Raw genomic sequence first — 14,227 nt, forward strand, 5'->3', positions numbered from 1 at the left:
AAGTGGTTAACACCCTTCCTGCCCAGACCAATTTTCAGCTTTCGGTGCTCTCACACTTTGAATGACAATTACTCAGTCATGCAACACTGTACCCAAATTAATTTTTTGTCTTTTTTTTTTTTTCCCACAAATAGAGCTTTCTTTTGGTGGTATTTGATCACCTCTGGGGTTTTTATTTTTTGCGCTATAAATGAAAAGAGACTGAAAATTTTAAAAAAAAAAACGCATATTTCTTTGTTTCTGTGACAAAATTATGCCAATTAATTTTTCTTCATATATTTTGGCCACAATTTATACTGCTACATATCTTTGGTAAAAATAACCCAAATTAGTGGATATTATTTGGTCTTTGTGAAAGTTGGAGAGTCCACAAGCTGTGGTGCGAATCATACAAAATTGATCACATCTGTACTGGTGGCCTATCTCACTTCTTGTGACCCGAACAAGTCAGGAAAGTACAAATACCCCCCCCAAATGACCCCTTATTGGAAAGTAGACATTCCAAGGTATTTAGTAAGAGGCAAGTGAGCTTTTTGATTTTTTTTTTTTTTTTTTTTTCCACAAAATTGTCATTGTAATAGGTTTTCTCTCACATGGCATGTGTATACCACAAATGACACCCCAAAATGCATTCTGCTACTCCTGAGTATTACAATGCCACATGTGTGGGACTTTTTCACAGCCTGGCCACATAGAGGCCCAACATGCAGGGAGCGCCATCAGGTGTTCTAGGAGCATAAATTATACATCTAACTTGTTGACTACCTATTACACTTTTTTGAAGGCCTTGGAGCACCAGGACAATGACGCATGGCACTGATATGTGGCACTGATGACACATGACAGACAGGTGGCACTGATGGGAGGGTGGCACTTTTTTTTTTTTTTTTTTTACTTATGATTTTTTTTTTTTTTTACAAAATTTTTGTCCCCACTTACGACCACTGCAGCCGTTCATCTCTCCCCGCTCACACGCTGTCTGTGTGAGGAAGGAGAGCGGCGCTGAGAGATGATCTCATATGTTTACATATGGGATCATCTCGCATTGAACATGCCGATCATGCTGTAAACGGCCGCTGTGATTGGCTGTTTAAAGCGATCTGTGTTTGCCTGTCTCCGGGGGACACGGCAAACCCAAAACTTCCCCGATGCGTGGTGGCGTGCATTGCGGAAGTAAACACGAGGACGGCCTCCCGGACGAGAGCGCCCGCTCTAAACCAGTCGTTCGGCTATAGGGCGGGAAGCGGTTAAAAAATCCTATTTTTGTGGGAATATAAAGCATTAGAACAATTGCATGCAGTGTATATGTAAGCATAAATTTGTGGCATGTGAGGAATTGCCGTAAACTTTGGACCGAGATTCTGGGCAAGCTTGGGTGCATGCAATACTCACTTGAAGCGTATGTGTTTTGATTATACAGTAAATTAATAATACCTCTGCACTGCCTCTGTAGAACAAATCAACAGTGTATAATAAACTCTAACGTGTGGAGATATATAATATTTTAATCTTTGCATATTTAATAATCCTTTTTACTAATATTTTTATTACTGAATACATTTTTTTTTTTTTTTTCCTGTCTAAACACACAAATCCCAGTTCTCTCAGGGGAGAGAAGACCGATCATGTGTTCATACTTAGTCGGTTCCATCCCCCTACAGTTGGAATACAGTTAAAGCGTGACTGTACTGCGGCAAAAAATATTTAAAAGCCAGCAGCTACAAATACTACAGCTGTTGACTTTTAATGGACACTCGCCTGTCCCGGGGTCCAGTGATGCTGGCAGCCGAGGCTGATCGATCGCTCAGCTCTCGGCTGTTGCCGCCACCATTCTAGGTAAGGGAATCAGGAAGTAAAGCGAATCGGCTTCACTTCCCGGTTCCCTACTGTGTCCCAGCAGACAGCGCGGCAGGACAGGAAATGGCATAGACTCCCACGGGAGTCTATGCCCCGAAGTGGGTGCAAATACCTGTCTTTGACAGGTATCTGCACTCCCCTCCCCCCTGAAAGGTGCCAATTGTGACACCGGAGGGTGGGGGAGGGTGCCGATCAGCAGAAGTTCCACTTTAGGGTGGAACCCCGCTTTAACCCCTTGATTGCCCCTAGTGTTAACCCCTTCTCTGCCAGGGTCATTTATACAGTAATCACTGCAGTTTTATAGCGCTGTAAAATTGTCACTGGTCCCAAAAGTGTCCGACTTGGCCGCTGCAATATCGCAGTCCTGATAAAATTCAGTAATCACCGCTGTTACTAGTAAAAAATAAAAAATATAAAAATGTCGCTAAAAAAAGGTATTGATGCAACCCTACTTGCTACAAAACTTGGAAGTACAAAAGGGTCATGTCCAGGAAAACTTTGCCAGCAGCTAATTGCCACAGCCCTTAAAATTTCCACTCGCCTGCTCGCATTTGGTGAGTGAAAATAAGTTGAGGTCAAGTGTATAGCAGGAGTGGACTGTTCTGACCGTTTCCTGGTGGACCACATCTGGCAAGGAGCAGTGTCTCCTTATCAGAGCGGCCCAGGGGGCACTTGCCTCCCTGCCCCCTGGGTCACTTTTGATGCCTTTAAAAAAAAAAAATTAAAAAAGCCACACCATTTTTAACAGAAGCAATTTGCCACAAAACTGTTGGGAGGCGATCTGCCTGGATTTAACTGAAAGTATCTCCCTCTGACACAACTTGGATCTGAAATGCCGACTGCTATCAAAGTTCCACCTCCTGGATTGACTCCTATGATAGAAAGCACACTGGTCCAATGCAAGGAAATCAGTGTGCTGTTTGGCATAGGAGGCAGTCCAGGGGGTGGGACTTTGACAGCAGGTGACCTTTCAGATCCAAGCTTTGTCACACAGGGAGATCCTCTCCATAATCCAGTTAGTTCTCCTGCTGATTCCTCCCTGTGATCCCCATGTAGTGATGAGCTGCACTGATGACCACTGATGGGGCAGAATTGATGGGCACTCAGATGGTTTATGTTAATATTGTTAAAGTTGTAGTTAATAATTTTGTTTGTCACTTAATTCTGCATGAAAACCTTAACAGTTTAATTTCAAAAGATAATTTGCGAGGGTGTGTTTATGGGCGGTATTAGGGGTGGGGCAGGGTAGTGATTGGGTGGGTCAACTGGTGGCTATTAACTCTTAAGGCCTGGCTAGTAGCTCAGGACTTGCAATTTGAGCCCTCAATTACCGGATGGTTCTAGCCTATAATGTGAGTTCTATGAATATCAAGCCTGTGTCCTTACTGTGCTCCAAAGTATGCTATTTGCAGTAACGTCAGATCATTTTTCCACTCTCAGAAAAACAAAGCACCATTGAATAGCTTGGATACCAACAGGTATTAACACAAACTTAATGACTTTGCCATAGTTTTTGTATTGTTACTATTAACTGCAATGATGGATTATATTTAGCTTAAAGTGGTTCTAACTTCTAAGGCTTTAAGTTTGTTTTTAGTATATATATATATATATATATATATATATATATATATATATATATATATATATATATATATATATATATATATATATATATATATATATATATATATATATATATATATATATATATATATATATATATATATATATATATATATATATATATATATATATATATATATTTTTTTTTTTTTTTTTTTTTTCTCAATGCATTGAATGTATTATAGTTAAAAAACAAAAAAACAAAAAAAGTTTTCCTGTACACTGGATGTTTTTACCACCTCTCCTCAACAATTTAACTTGACAGATAGTAATCCACATTTAAACCGGCTGCTTTGCCGTGTTTAGCAGCGTTTTGCTGGGTCTTCGGACTCTTCGCTTTAGAAGCATTTTTCAAAATGGCCAAAAATTACAGCATTAAGTTGTGTTTAGAAACTACTGTAAAGTACCTTGTGTACATGTACTGATAAGATAACAGAGGTTCAGGAGCAGTTGAAATAAATACCCTAAACATCCTTTTAGCAGCAGCAGTGTACTTTAGGCCTTAGACTCACACTTTTATACTTGAACGCTGTAACAGTCCTGGTCTTATGCTCTGCTGGCTTTGTCCCTCCTCCCTGGGCAGATGGCTAGCAGTGGCAGCTATTAGCTCCTGCTGCTCAGTCAAACTCCAGTGATGAGGGAGTGGGGGGGGGGGGGGGTAGGGCTGAGTTCCACTGTCAGTGTCAAATGGATGCAGAAGTGGAGTTTGGGTGTGAGCCCGCAAGAGTGCCCCCATGGGAATCTGTTTCTTATTGTTGCACCAGCAAGAGGAGGAGCCAGGGGTGTCAGTAGGGGACCCAAGAAGAGGGGTGGGGCCACTCTGTGCAGAGCAGGGAAGTATATGTTTGTAAATAAAAACTAAAAACTTTACAACCACTTTAATCTTTGTATTATATTTTTAAGGGTATTACTGATGTGTTATGTGAAACATGCGAACAACTGGGATGGAAACTGCCAACAAAAATCCAAAATGAGGCAATTCCTGTAGCTTTACAAGGTCAGTTACATATGTTCATACAACTTAAGCAAATATATCTGGCATAACTTTTACTCTTTTAAAGTTAAAAAAACTAGCATCAGTTTTTAATTTATTTGTCTGTCATTGGGACCTCCTTTCTCTGAGAAAATTAACTTGCTATGGGGGTTTTTCGCAGACCATAATCCACTAAGATGATTCCTCCATAGCCACTGCTACACCTTCAGGAACAGTTGACCCCCCTCGGCAGAGTCCTGGAGTACCAGAACCCCCCCCCCCCCCAATGGAAAATGCATAGGCGTTGTTGACATTCACTGAATCCTGCATTAGGGGCTCCTCTTGGCACATAGTGCAACATGTGGATTTTGTTGAAAGGGTGCTATACAGATCCTGGGCCATGGTTCATTCCAAAGGCTCACAGACTGAGAACCCCCTTTGGGGGATACCTAACCCACCGTGATGGGTGGAGTGTGGTCCCCTATGGGAACCTGCAGCATGGACAAGGTAAAACCAGTTTTTTTTTCAGTTTTTTCCAAAAAAATAAAAAATCTTTTTATTAGTGTGCAATTAAAAGAACAAAGAAAAAACTATTAAATTTCCATTGGTCTTGGATGGTAACAGTAAGGCCCTTGCGGGGACCACCTTTTTGTCTGGTCATGTGCAAACATCATACATAAAGCACGAATTGTGATACCAGATAATAGCACCATTCAATGGGTCACTCAGTGATATATTTCATGCTTGTATATAACAGGATGACATCTTTTATTTGTTGTGTACAGTCCACAACCACTTAAGAGCCACAGTGGGCTGAGTCTGTTAGGAGGTCCCAGAGGCAGAGGAGGGGTCTGCCAGCCATTTAGATAAGATTTTGGCATATTTGTTGGGTCAACCTCTATTTGCATATGTGTCCTTATGTAGAGGTAGGCTGTTGATGAGTTGTTTCCATAGGGAGAGATAGGGGGGGGGGGGGTGTGTTCGTTTGCGTCAGGTAAGTGTTAGGGCTAGGAACCCTGCTTCGGTCCATGCTTTTTTTTCTTTTTTTTTTTCTCTGTAGAAGCGTGACTTTTTGCACAAGATTGCTCCTGTGATCAGCTATTAACAGCTGGCTGGGTGACAGGCTGGTTACTCTTAACCTTGTAGTTTCCTCAGTCTGGCCATCAAGCGTGTGCAGGCCACAGCTACAAGCTAGACAGGCCACGATGAAACGTCATCTCCAGAGGGGGTCGGTGAGCTTTTGTGCCCCGGGGCATACAGATGACCGGGCTACTGATGTCTGCATCACAGTATTCCGGGCCAGCAGCCACGCTGTACTGATCAGTGAGTGGGTCTGTGATGGAATGTCTCCCAGCTCTTCAGGACTGTTGAGTACCGCTCTCCCTGCCTCAGCAGTGCTTAGCAGCTGGGCTTTCCCTGGGAGGTCAATTCAGGGGTCCCTCACCTCCCCTCTTCTCTCCCTGTCCCCCTCTTTTATCTGGGGATGCTGCTGAGCTGTATGTGTCTGTCTATACAGGTGCTCTCTGGGGGGGGGGGGGGGTTGTGCTGGTTAGCTGTGTCCTGGGTCCTGTTCTTCTTGCCCCTGAAAGGTGTCTGTGAGGCCATGCTGGTGTCCTGCGGAGTGCTGCACTCACCACCATCGTTTTCACCCTGTACCTCCATGGAGCTGCTTTTGGCGGCCATTTTAGGTGTGGGCAAGGGCAGCATGCTCTCCTGGGTTTTAGCAGACATTTTCTTGGTTGTTGTTCCTATACAGGACAATGGCAGCCATTTTCTTGAAGCCTGAAAAACGTTTTTTTTGTGTTCTCTAGCGGCAGCATGTGCTCCTGTGCTCTCAGAGCCATTTTCTGTGTTTTTATGTCCTTGTGCTGGTCAGCCATTTTCTTGAAGCCTAAGCACACTTCACAGTGGTTTCAGCGCCATTGCAGCTGCTTCCACCGACACAGCACTGTTTCCTCTGCACCTGGGAGCCAACAGGGACTACAGGCACTACCTGCTGGATAGCGCAGAACTCCTCAGGGTGGCGAGTCCTGCGGGAAAGAGCCCCTCAGCCAGCAGCAGCAAGGAGGGTGGGACTGTCACTGTCCTAAGTCCCCTTCGGGTGGCAGACAGGGTAGGGTCAACATGGCTTCATAAACTGGTGTTTCTTCCCCCATAAATCCATGCAATTGCAAACGGGGCACCTGCGGACTGCGCAGTGCCCCTGGACACCCTGACAGCAGTCCTCAATTTGTTTGTTGCCCAGATGGAGGCGGCACGTCGGGGGGGGGGGGGGGGGGGGCCCATCCTCTGGGGATAGCTCTGATGCAGACTCTGGTCCTGCTGAGGCTGGTGACCCCCCTGCTCTGTCTTGCCAGATGACGCTGACCAGGACCGTTTGGACAGTGAGGACGAGTCCCCATCTGGGTCCATGTGTGACAAATCGCTTGTTGAGCACGTATTAAAGCTGTGCGTGATACCCTGAAGATTCAGATCCCTCTGCTGATGTATCAGTCCTCTTTGGGCCTCGCAAGCCAAAATGTTCACGTAAGGTGTTCCCATATCTTACTTATTTTGACGTTTAATTTACAAGGAATGGGGTCGCCTGCAACGGACCTTTTCGGTCCCCAAATTCATGGTGGATCGTTACCGGTTTGAGGAAAGCCTTCTCAAGAAGTGGTCGGCTCCTCCGGTCATGGACCCACCAGTATCCAGGTTAAATAAAGGAACGCTGATCCCAGTAGAGGGTACTCCTGCATTCAAGGAGAAGAGAGAAACTATCTTGTAGCCTGAGGAAATCGGATCGCACACTCATTGGTCGGATAGTAGAGGACCACCATGCTGCAAACTCCCGAAGGCAACCCCACCCGAGACCTGGGTGGGGACAAACCTTCAGGCAGTAGCACTTTTGTTTGCAGGCTTGCGGTTACAGGGATGTTTTTGTCCTTCCGTGGTTGGATGGCATCTGCACTCCTTTTCTATATCCAGGATCCTGCTGTTTCTACGACAAGGCGTAGACCAGAAATTGGCTTTAAGCACCAAGGACAAATATCAGCTTTAGCTGTCTTTACCCAAAAAAATAAATGCAGTACTTTTTTTGAGTACTGCACTGTTGCATTACCGCAGGTCTGGTGCATTTTGGAGGTAGTGCCTCTCAGTTGAGGAGCACCGTGTGTGTGTGTGTTGTGTGTGTTGTGTGTGTTGTGTGTGTTTGTTTTTTTTGGTGTGGGTAAAACGTTTTAGTAATTCCCACACACTGTCCTTTTTGTGGGTAAAGTTTATTCTAATTCCCACATGCCATGGTGGGTGAAGTGTTTGTGTGTTAATGCCATTTTACCACCGCTTGTTTTTGGCACTGCTTGGGGATGTCCAAATGGTCTAAGAGGAGCTTTGTCAGTCGATGAATATAAGAGAAAATAGAATTTTTTTTTTTTTTTTTTTTTTTTTTTTTTTTTTTTACTTGCCATAAAAACATTTCTCTGTAATTCAGACTGACACAGCACCCGCCCTTCCTATTTTTCTCAAAGTTATACTGCTTGTTGGCGTACTAAAGCTGCAAAGCAGGCTTTGGGTTTGTTACCTAAGGGACCGCCCCTTGGGTGGAACTAGAAAGTTCTAGTTTTTATATTACATGTTAACATGTTATGCCTAGTCCTCTCCTGAAGGTGGCTTAACAACCCAATGGTCTAAGAGGAGAGCTGTGTCAGTCGGTGAATTACAGAGAAAATGATTTTACGTTGAGTACAAAAAATCCTATTTTTCCCTCAGACAGCATAGCCATTTATCACTACCTGGCAGGCAATCTACATTTTAAGGATTCCAACTGTTATTCTCCTGCAGAAAGACTAAGTGGTTGATTTTACTCGAACTGGAGAGTTCAGAATCTGGTGCAGTGCTGCATAGAAACCAATCAGCTTTTTTTTTTTTTTTTCATCACTGAGAGTAAGGCAAATAATTGCAAATGAGGTTTTATGTTGAGAAATGTTAAGTGATGCACTTGGCGGGGGGGGGGGGGGGTGTTAAAATATAAACGCAAGCTACTCACTAGGGGAAAAATCCTTGCGGGGTAACTGTGGTTAGGCCACATCTGAATTGTCTTGTCCAGTTCTGGTCACCAGGCCTCAGGAAGGATGTGCTGAACACAGTGCAGAGAAGGGCAAAAAAAAGGGGACTGGAGGACCTCAATTACACATAATGACTACAAGCACTAAATTGATTCTCCCTGGAGAAGAGACACTTGAGAGGAGATATGATAGCGGCATTCAAATGCCTTGCTGATGATTCCAGCGCTGCACAAAAAAAATTTCAGTCTCGGGAGTGTCCTTTTTCTTGGACAGGGGGCCACACAATGAAATTGGAGAAGTGGTTTAACTTGAACCACTTAAGGAACGGGCCTATTTCTCTTTCGTTCATTGACAGACACCGCATTTTCAGCTTGACCTTAGGGTTAGAGGACTAGGCATAAAGTGTTAAAAACGGCAACACTTGCACAGTACTGTCCAGGGGTGGTCCTACTGGCTATAACCCCTCACACATTATCCAGCAGCTGGTGAGTGTGGGTTTTTTTTTTTTTTTCCTGCCTAGTGTAGGTTAAGGACCTGGCTCCCGGTGGGCCTATTGGACTTGTTAGCCTCGGTCCTGGTATCGCAGACTCTTACTGAATGGGCTAAATTGTTGCACCGCGAATTGGAGAAGCAACATGCTTCCCCGGGCTGTGTGGAGCTGGTGTACCAGTAAGTAGGGCCTTAAGTATGTCGGCGATGCTACCTTAGATCAGGCCCCCTTGATCTCTAAAGCCTCAGTATCAGCAGTAGTGCTACATCACCTGATTTGGTTGAAATGCTGGTCTGCAGACCAGGCATCTAAAAGTACTGGCGGACTTGCCCTTCCAGACAGAGAGGCTATTTGGAGCCTCGCTGGATGACATTAAGAATGTTACTGGGGGGTAAGAGTACATTACTCCCATAGTCCAGAAAGGGGAAGGAGCCACGCTGTAGCTAAGGGCCCTCCTTTTCTGCTCCGAAGCGTAATTTTTTATTTTTATTTTGTCCGCCCGGGTTGGCAGGTAATCGTTCCCAGTCTGACACGGTGCCTGCTGAAGGACAAAAGCGTCACTGGTTTCACAAGCCTGCAAGCAATTCTGTTACCAAATGAAGGTTTGCCCAGCCTGAATCTTGGGTGGGGGGGGGTCGTCTTTGGGAGCTTGCAGCCTGGTGGACTTTCCTACTTTCCAACCAGTGGGTCTGTGAACTGGTTTCTTCAGGGTACAAGATACAGTAGGTTCTTTATTGTCCGCCAAACAGATATTTTTTTTTTTTCCCCCCTCCAACCTACATCATCTTTTGGCTTGCCAGGTGACCCTGTTTGGGGCAGTACAGGACCTGCTAGTGTGTGGGGTGATGGTGCCTGTACCGATGCCAGAAAAGTTTCAGGTTTTCTACTCCATTCTGTTTGCAGTCCCAAAGAAGGAAGGGGTCTGTCCGGTCCTGGACCTCAAGGCCCCCAACAGCTTTGTAAAAGTACAAAGGTTCAGGATGGAATCGGTTTGCTCAGTGGTCGCTGCACTGCATCATGGGGATTTTCTGGCATCCCTGGAAATCAAGGATTCATATTTTCTTGTCCCCATATGCATCAAGCATTCGAAGTTTCTGCGATTTGCGATCGGAGGAGCACTAACAATTTGTAGCTCTCTTTTGGCCTGGTGTCGGCACAGAGAGTCTTCACCGAGGTTCTAGCCCCAATTCTGTCTTTGCTAAGGCAGTAAGGGATCGCAATAGTGGGTTACCTGGACGACCTCCTAATGAGGGCAGATCCGCTGCAGAATTGAGGGAGGATATGGCAGTCACCATGCAAACTCCTCTGGAGTTTGATTGGGTACTGAACCTACAGAAGTCTGTGTCGGTGCCGACTCAACTCCTGGAGTACCTGGGCTTGCTTATGGACTCCTCGGAGGCGAGAGTCTTTCTCCCTTCGGACAAGCTGCAGACTCTTTAAGCTGCGGTGAAGATGTTGGTGTTGTGAATGTGGTCTCCACTGCGTTTTTGCATTTGAGTCCTGGGTCTCATGGTAGCAACTTTCGAGTTGTTAAAATATGCTGAATTCCACACTCGAGTCTTGCAGAAAGAGTTCCGGTCCAAATGGGACAAATCTCTGAAATCCCTGGATTGTCACATTCGAGTGAGCCAGCTAGTCAGGGACTCCCTGCTCTGGTGGCTGAGGTTGCCAGCTCTTCGGTCTGTGAAGTCTATCCTTCCTCTTAATTGGACGGTGATCACAACGGACGCCAGCCTGACTGGTTGTTGGGGAGATTGGGGCGTACATTCAACCCAGGGTTGGTGGACACGGGAAGTATCCCGCTTGCTGATCAACATGCTGGAACTTCAGGCAATCAGGCGGTGCCTCTCCACATGGTCACAGAGGCGTCCGGTCAGGATCCAGTCGGACAACGCCACGGCGGTGGTTTTGTCAACCATTAAGGAGGAACAAGGAGCTTGGCTGCAACACTGGAGGTCACGCGCATCCTGCGGTGGGCCGAGTGGCACCTACCGGCCCTGTCAGCTGCGTACATTCCGGGCTTGGAAAACTGGCAAGCGGACTACCTAAGTCGTCAGATGCTGGGCCAACGGGAATGGTCGCTACATCCAGATGTATTTCGGCTCCTTTACCTAAGGTGTGGCATGCCAGATGTGGATCTCCTGCCTTCTCAACTCAATTGGAAGATACAGAGGTTTGCGGCCAGGTCAAAGGATCCCCGAGCAGAACACGGCAGATGCGTTGATTGCTCCATGGGGGCATTATCGGCTGATTTATGCTTTTTTCCCCCACTCAAACTTCTACCACGTCTGCTTCGCAGAGTGGAGGCCAAAGGGATTCTGCTAATTCGGATTTCCTCAGATTGGCCTCGGCGTCCGTGGTATGCCGAAATAGTACAAATGTTAGTGGATGTTCCTTGGCGGCTGCTGATGCAAGAGGACCTTCTTTCGCAGGGTCCAATACTTAATCCTGCTTTAATGGCATGGCTGTTGAAAGCCAGGTGCTAAGGGACCGAAGTCTGCCAGATTTAGTAATGTCCACTATGCCGAGGGCTTTTAAGTCCTCCTCTCCTTAGATTTATCATCGTACATGGAAGGCCTACCTGTCCATGTGTGAGGAGATGGGATGTGGCGTTCACGCACGTACTTGGTTCCCAGGATCCTGCTGTTTTAGCAAGGAGTGGATCAGAAACTTGCCTTAAGCACCATCCAGGGGCAGATATCGGCTTTGGCTGTTTGTGTTTTATTTTTTTCAGCGACCCTTAGCAACTCATTCATTGGTGAGTATGTTTGTCCAGGGCGGTTCGACCATCGCTACCTCCGTGTGATTTGAATCTGGTGCGATCTGTGCTTCAGAAACTGCTGTTTGAAAACACTAGGGAGATTCTCTCAAAGTAGTCTTGTGGCTATTACATCTGCCAGGAGGGTTTCTGAGTTGGCGGCCTTGTCTTGCAAGTCTACCTACTTGATCCTCCAAGGATAAAGTGGTGCTGCGTCCGCAGCCTTCGTTTCTGCCAAAGGTTATTTTGGCCTTTCATGTAAATGAGGATATTGTGTTTCCATCCTTATGTTCCCGGACGTCACACCCCAAAGAGGTGGCTTTCCTTTCTTTGGGTGTGGTCTGAACTCTGTGGGTGTATGTCTGCTATGGCTCCTTTTTGAAGTTCTGATTCGCTGTTTGTATTGGTGGCTGGTCTGAAGAAAGAATTGGCGATCTCGTCGGCCACCATTTCTCGGTGGTTCAGACAGATTGTGGTTCAGGCTCATGCCATAAAGGGTGGGCGCCTCCCTTTCCTGTCACGGCACATTCTACCAGGGCAATTGGTGCCTCTTGGGCTTTCCGACATCAAGCGTCTGTGTTTCTCAAGTGTGTAAGGTGGCAACCTGGTCATCCATTCACACTTTCACAAAATTTTACAAGGTTTATGTGAGCGCATCTTTGTCTGCTAGCTTCGGCCGCAATGTTTTGCAGGCAGCTGTTTAAGGTTGCAACTCCTCTGTTTATGGAGCTCTGGTTGTTATGGGTGGGTTTTTTTTTTTTTTTTTTTTTTTTTTTTTTTTTTTTTTTTTACTGCTTGGGGACGTCCCAAAGGTCAAGATGATGCGGTGTCTATCAATAATCAACTATTTTTTTGTACTCGCCGTAAAATCTTTTTCTCTGATGTTCATTGACGGACACAGCACCCACCCCTCCTATGAGCTGCTGGATGCAGTGTGAGGGGTTATAGCCACTAGGACCGTCCCCTGGGTAGTACTATGCAAGTGTTGATGTTTTTAACCCTTTCTGCCTAGTCCTCTCCTAAAGGGGCAATGTAACCCTAAGGTCAAGATGAAGATGCTGTGTCTGTCAAACTTCAGAGAAAACGTTTTTAGGGAGAGTACAAAAATCCTATTTTTTTTCAAACTTGTGTACAAGCTAAAATCTAATTTTCTAGCAAAAAAAAAAAAAAAGACTTAATACCCCTAAACATTATATAAAAATATATATTTTCTGAAACACCATAGAGAATACAATGGCAGCCATGGCAATACTTTGTCACACCCATATTTGCATAGGTGTCTTACAAGCGCACTTCTTTGTTTTGTTTTTTATTAAAAAAAAGACAAACAAAAATAACAGTAAAAAGTATATTGTTAAAGATTATGTAATGCCAAGTAAATTGTTACTCAATGCTTCAAATTTGTGCCCGCTCGTGGAATGGCAACCAAACTTTTATCCTCAATCTCCATATGCGACTTTTAAAAAAAATTCTGCAGGTTGCATGTCGCCCAAGGTTTCATTCAGGACAGCACCTGAGGGATAGTGACTCCTCCCACTGGACCACAAGAAAAAACTTCTTCCTCCAGAACTTTAAAGGGAGGCACCTGCCAACCAGACCTCAGTTTTTGTTTCTTCCGGCCTGAAGGGAGCATCTTTTGGAAGGGAGGCAGGATCTCTTGGTTCCTGAGAGACTAGGTCTCTTTCTCTCCCCCCCCCCCCCCCCTCGAGACCTTCAGCCCTCCCGTATTACCAGGGCTTTGGTGGCGTTAGATTTGGGCTCCTCTTACACCTTAAATGCTTGGGGAGAGCCGCAGTAGATCCTGTGAAAGCTGCGCCTTCCTATCGCTTCCTATTAGCAGGTCACAGGTCATCACTTTCAGGTGATCGCTAGGGATAGACGCTCTGGCACATCCATGGAGATTTCACCTTTGCTATGCTTTCCCCCCTATTCCAGTTAATCCCACTGGTATTAAAAATCTAATGGGAAAAGAGGACAAGTCTCTGTTATCCTCTCAGGTGCTGTCCTGATTGAGACACCTTGGGAAAATTCAAGTTAGACTTAATAGTGTTATTTTTTTCCTGAAGTCTTTCAGGACACCAATGACCCACCCTATTTGATGTACTATACTATGACTTGCTTATGTGTTCCAGCCAGGGCCGGAGATGAGGTGTGTGTGTGTGTGTGTGTGTGTGTTTGTGTTTTTTTTTTTTTTTTTTTTTACATTATTCTTTAAAAAAAAAAATAGTCACGCTTATTCCTATTACAAGGAATGTAAACATCCCTTGTAATAGAAAAAAAGCATGATGGGACCTCCGTAAAATGAGCTTTTGGGGTCAAAAAGGTCTCTTTACAAGCTATGGGCAGAAGTGACATTTTGACATCGCTTCCACCCTGCAATGGTATGGAGACGGGTGGGCCGTCTTCCCCTCACTCATCTCTGTACCTAACAGGGAGATGTTAAGCAGCGGAGGGCAGCATAGAGTGGCAGGAGGAGCTCT

At 45.4% G+C, this 14,227-nt stretch overlaps 1 protein-coding gene across 3 annotated transcripts in view; it reads left to right on the plus strand.

The window, feature by feature from the left end:
• Positions 1-14,227, plus strand: part of DDX47 (DEAD-box helicase 47) — a 612,119-nt gene that overhangs the window by 51,958 nt on the left and 545,934 nt on the right. For all 3 annotated transcript variants that reach the window (XM_077452460.1, XM_077452461.1, XM_077452459.1), the window contains exon 2: positions 4,387-4,480. In XM_077452460.1, the coding sequence (XP_077308586.1) occupies positions 4,387-4,480 (94 nt within the window). The remainder of the gene's footprint in view (positions 1-4,386; positions 4,481-14,227) is intronic.

Source organism: Lithobates pipiens, unplaced genomic scaffold (genome assembly GCF_037356315.1).
Source record: "Lithobates pipiens isolate NorthernLeopardFrog02 unplaced genomic scaffold, aLitPip1_a1.2 Scaffold_23, whole genome shotgun sequence".
Classification (NCBI taxonomy): Eukaryota; Metazoa; Chordata; class Amphibia; order Anura; family Ranidae; genus Lithobates; species Lithobates pipiens.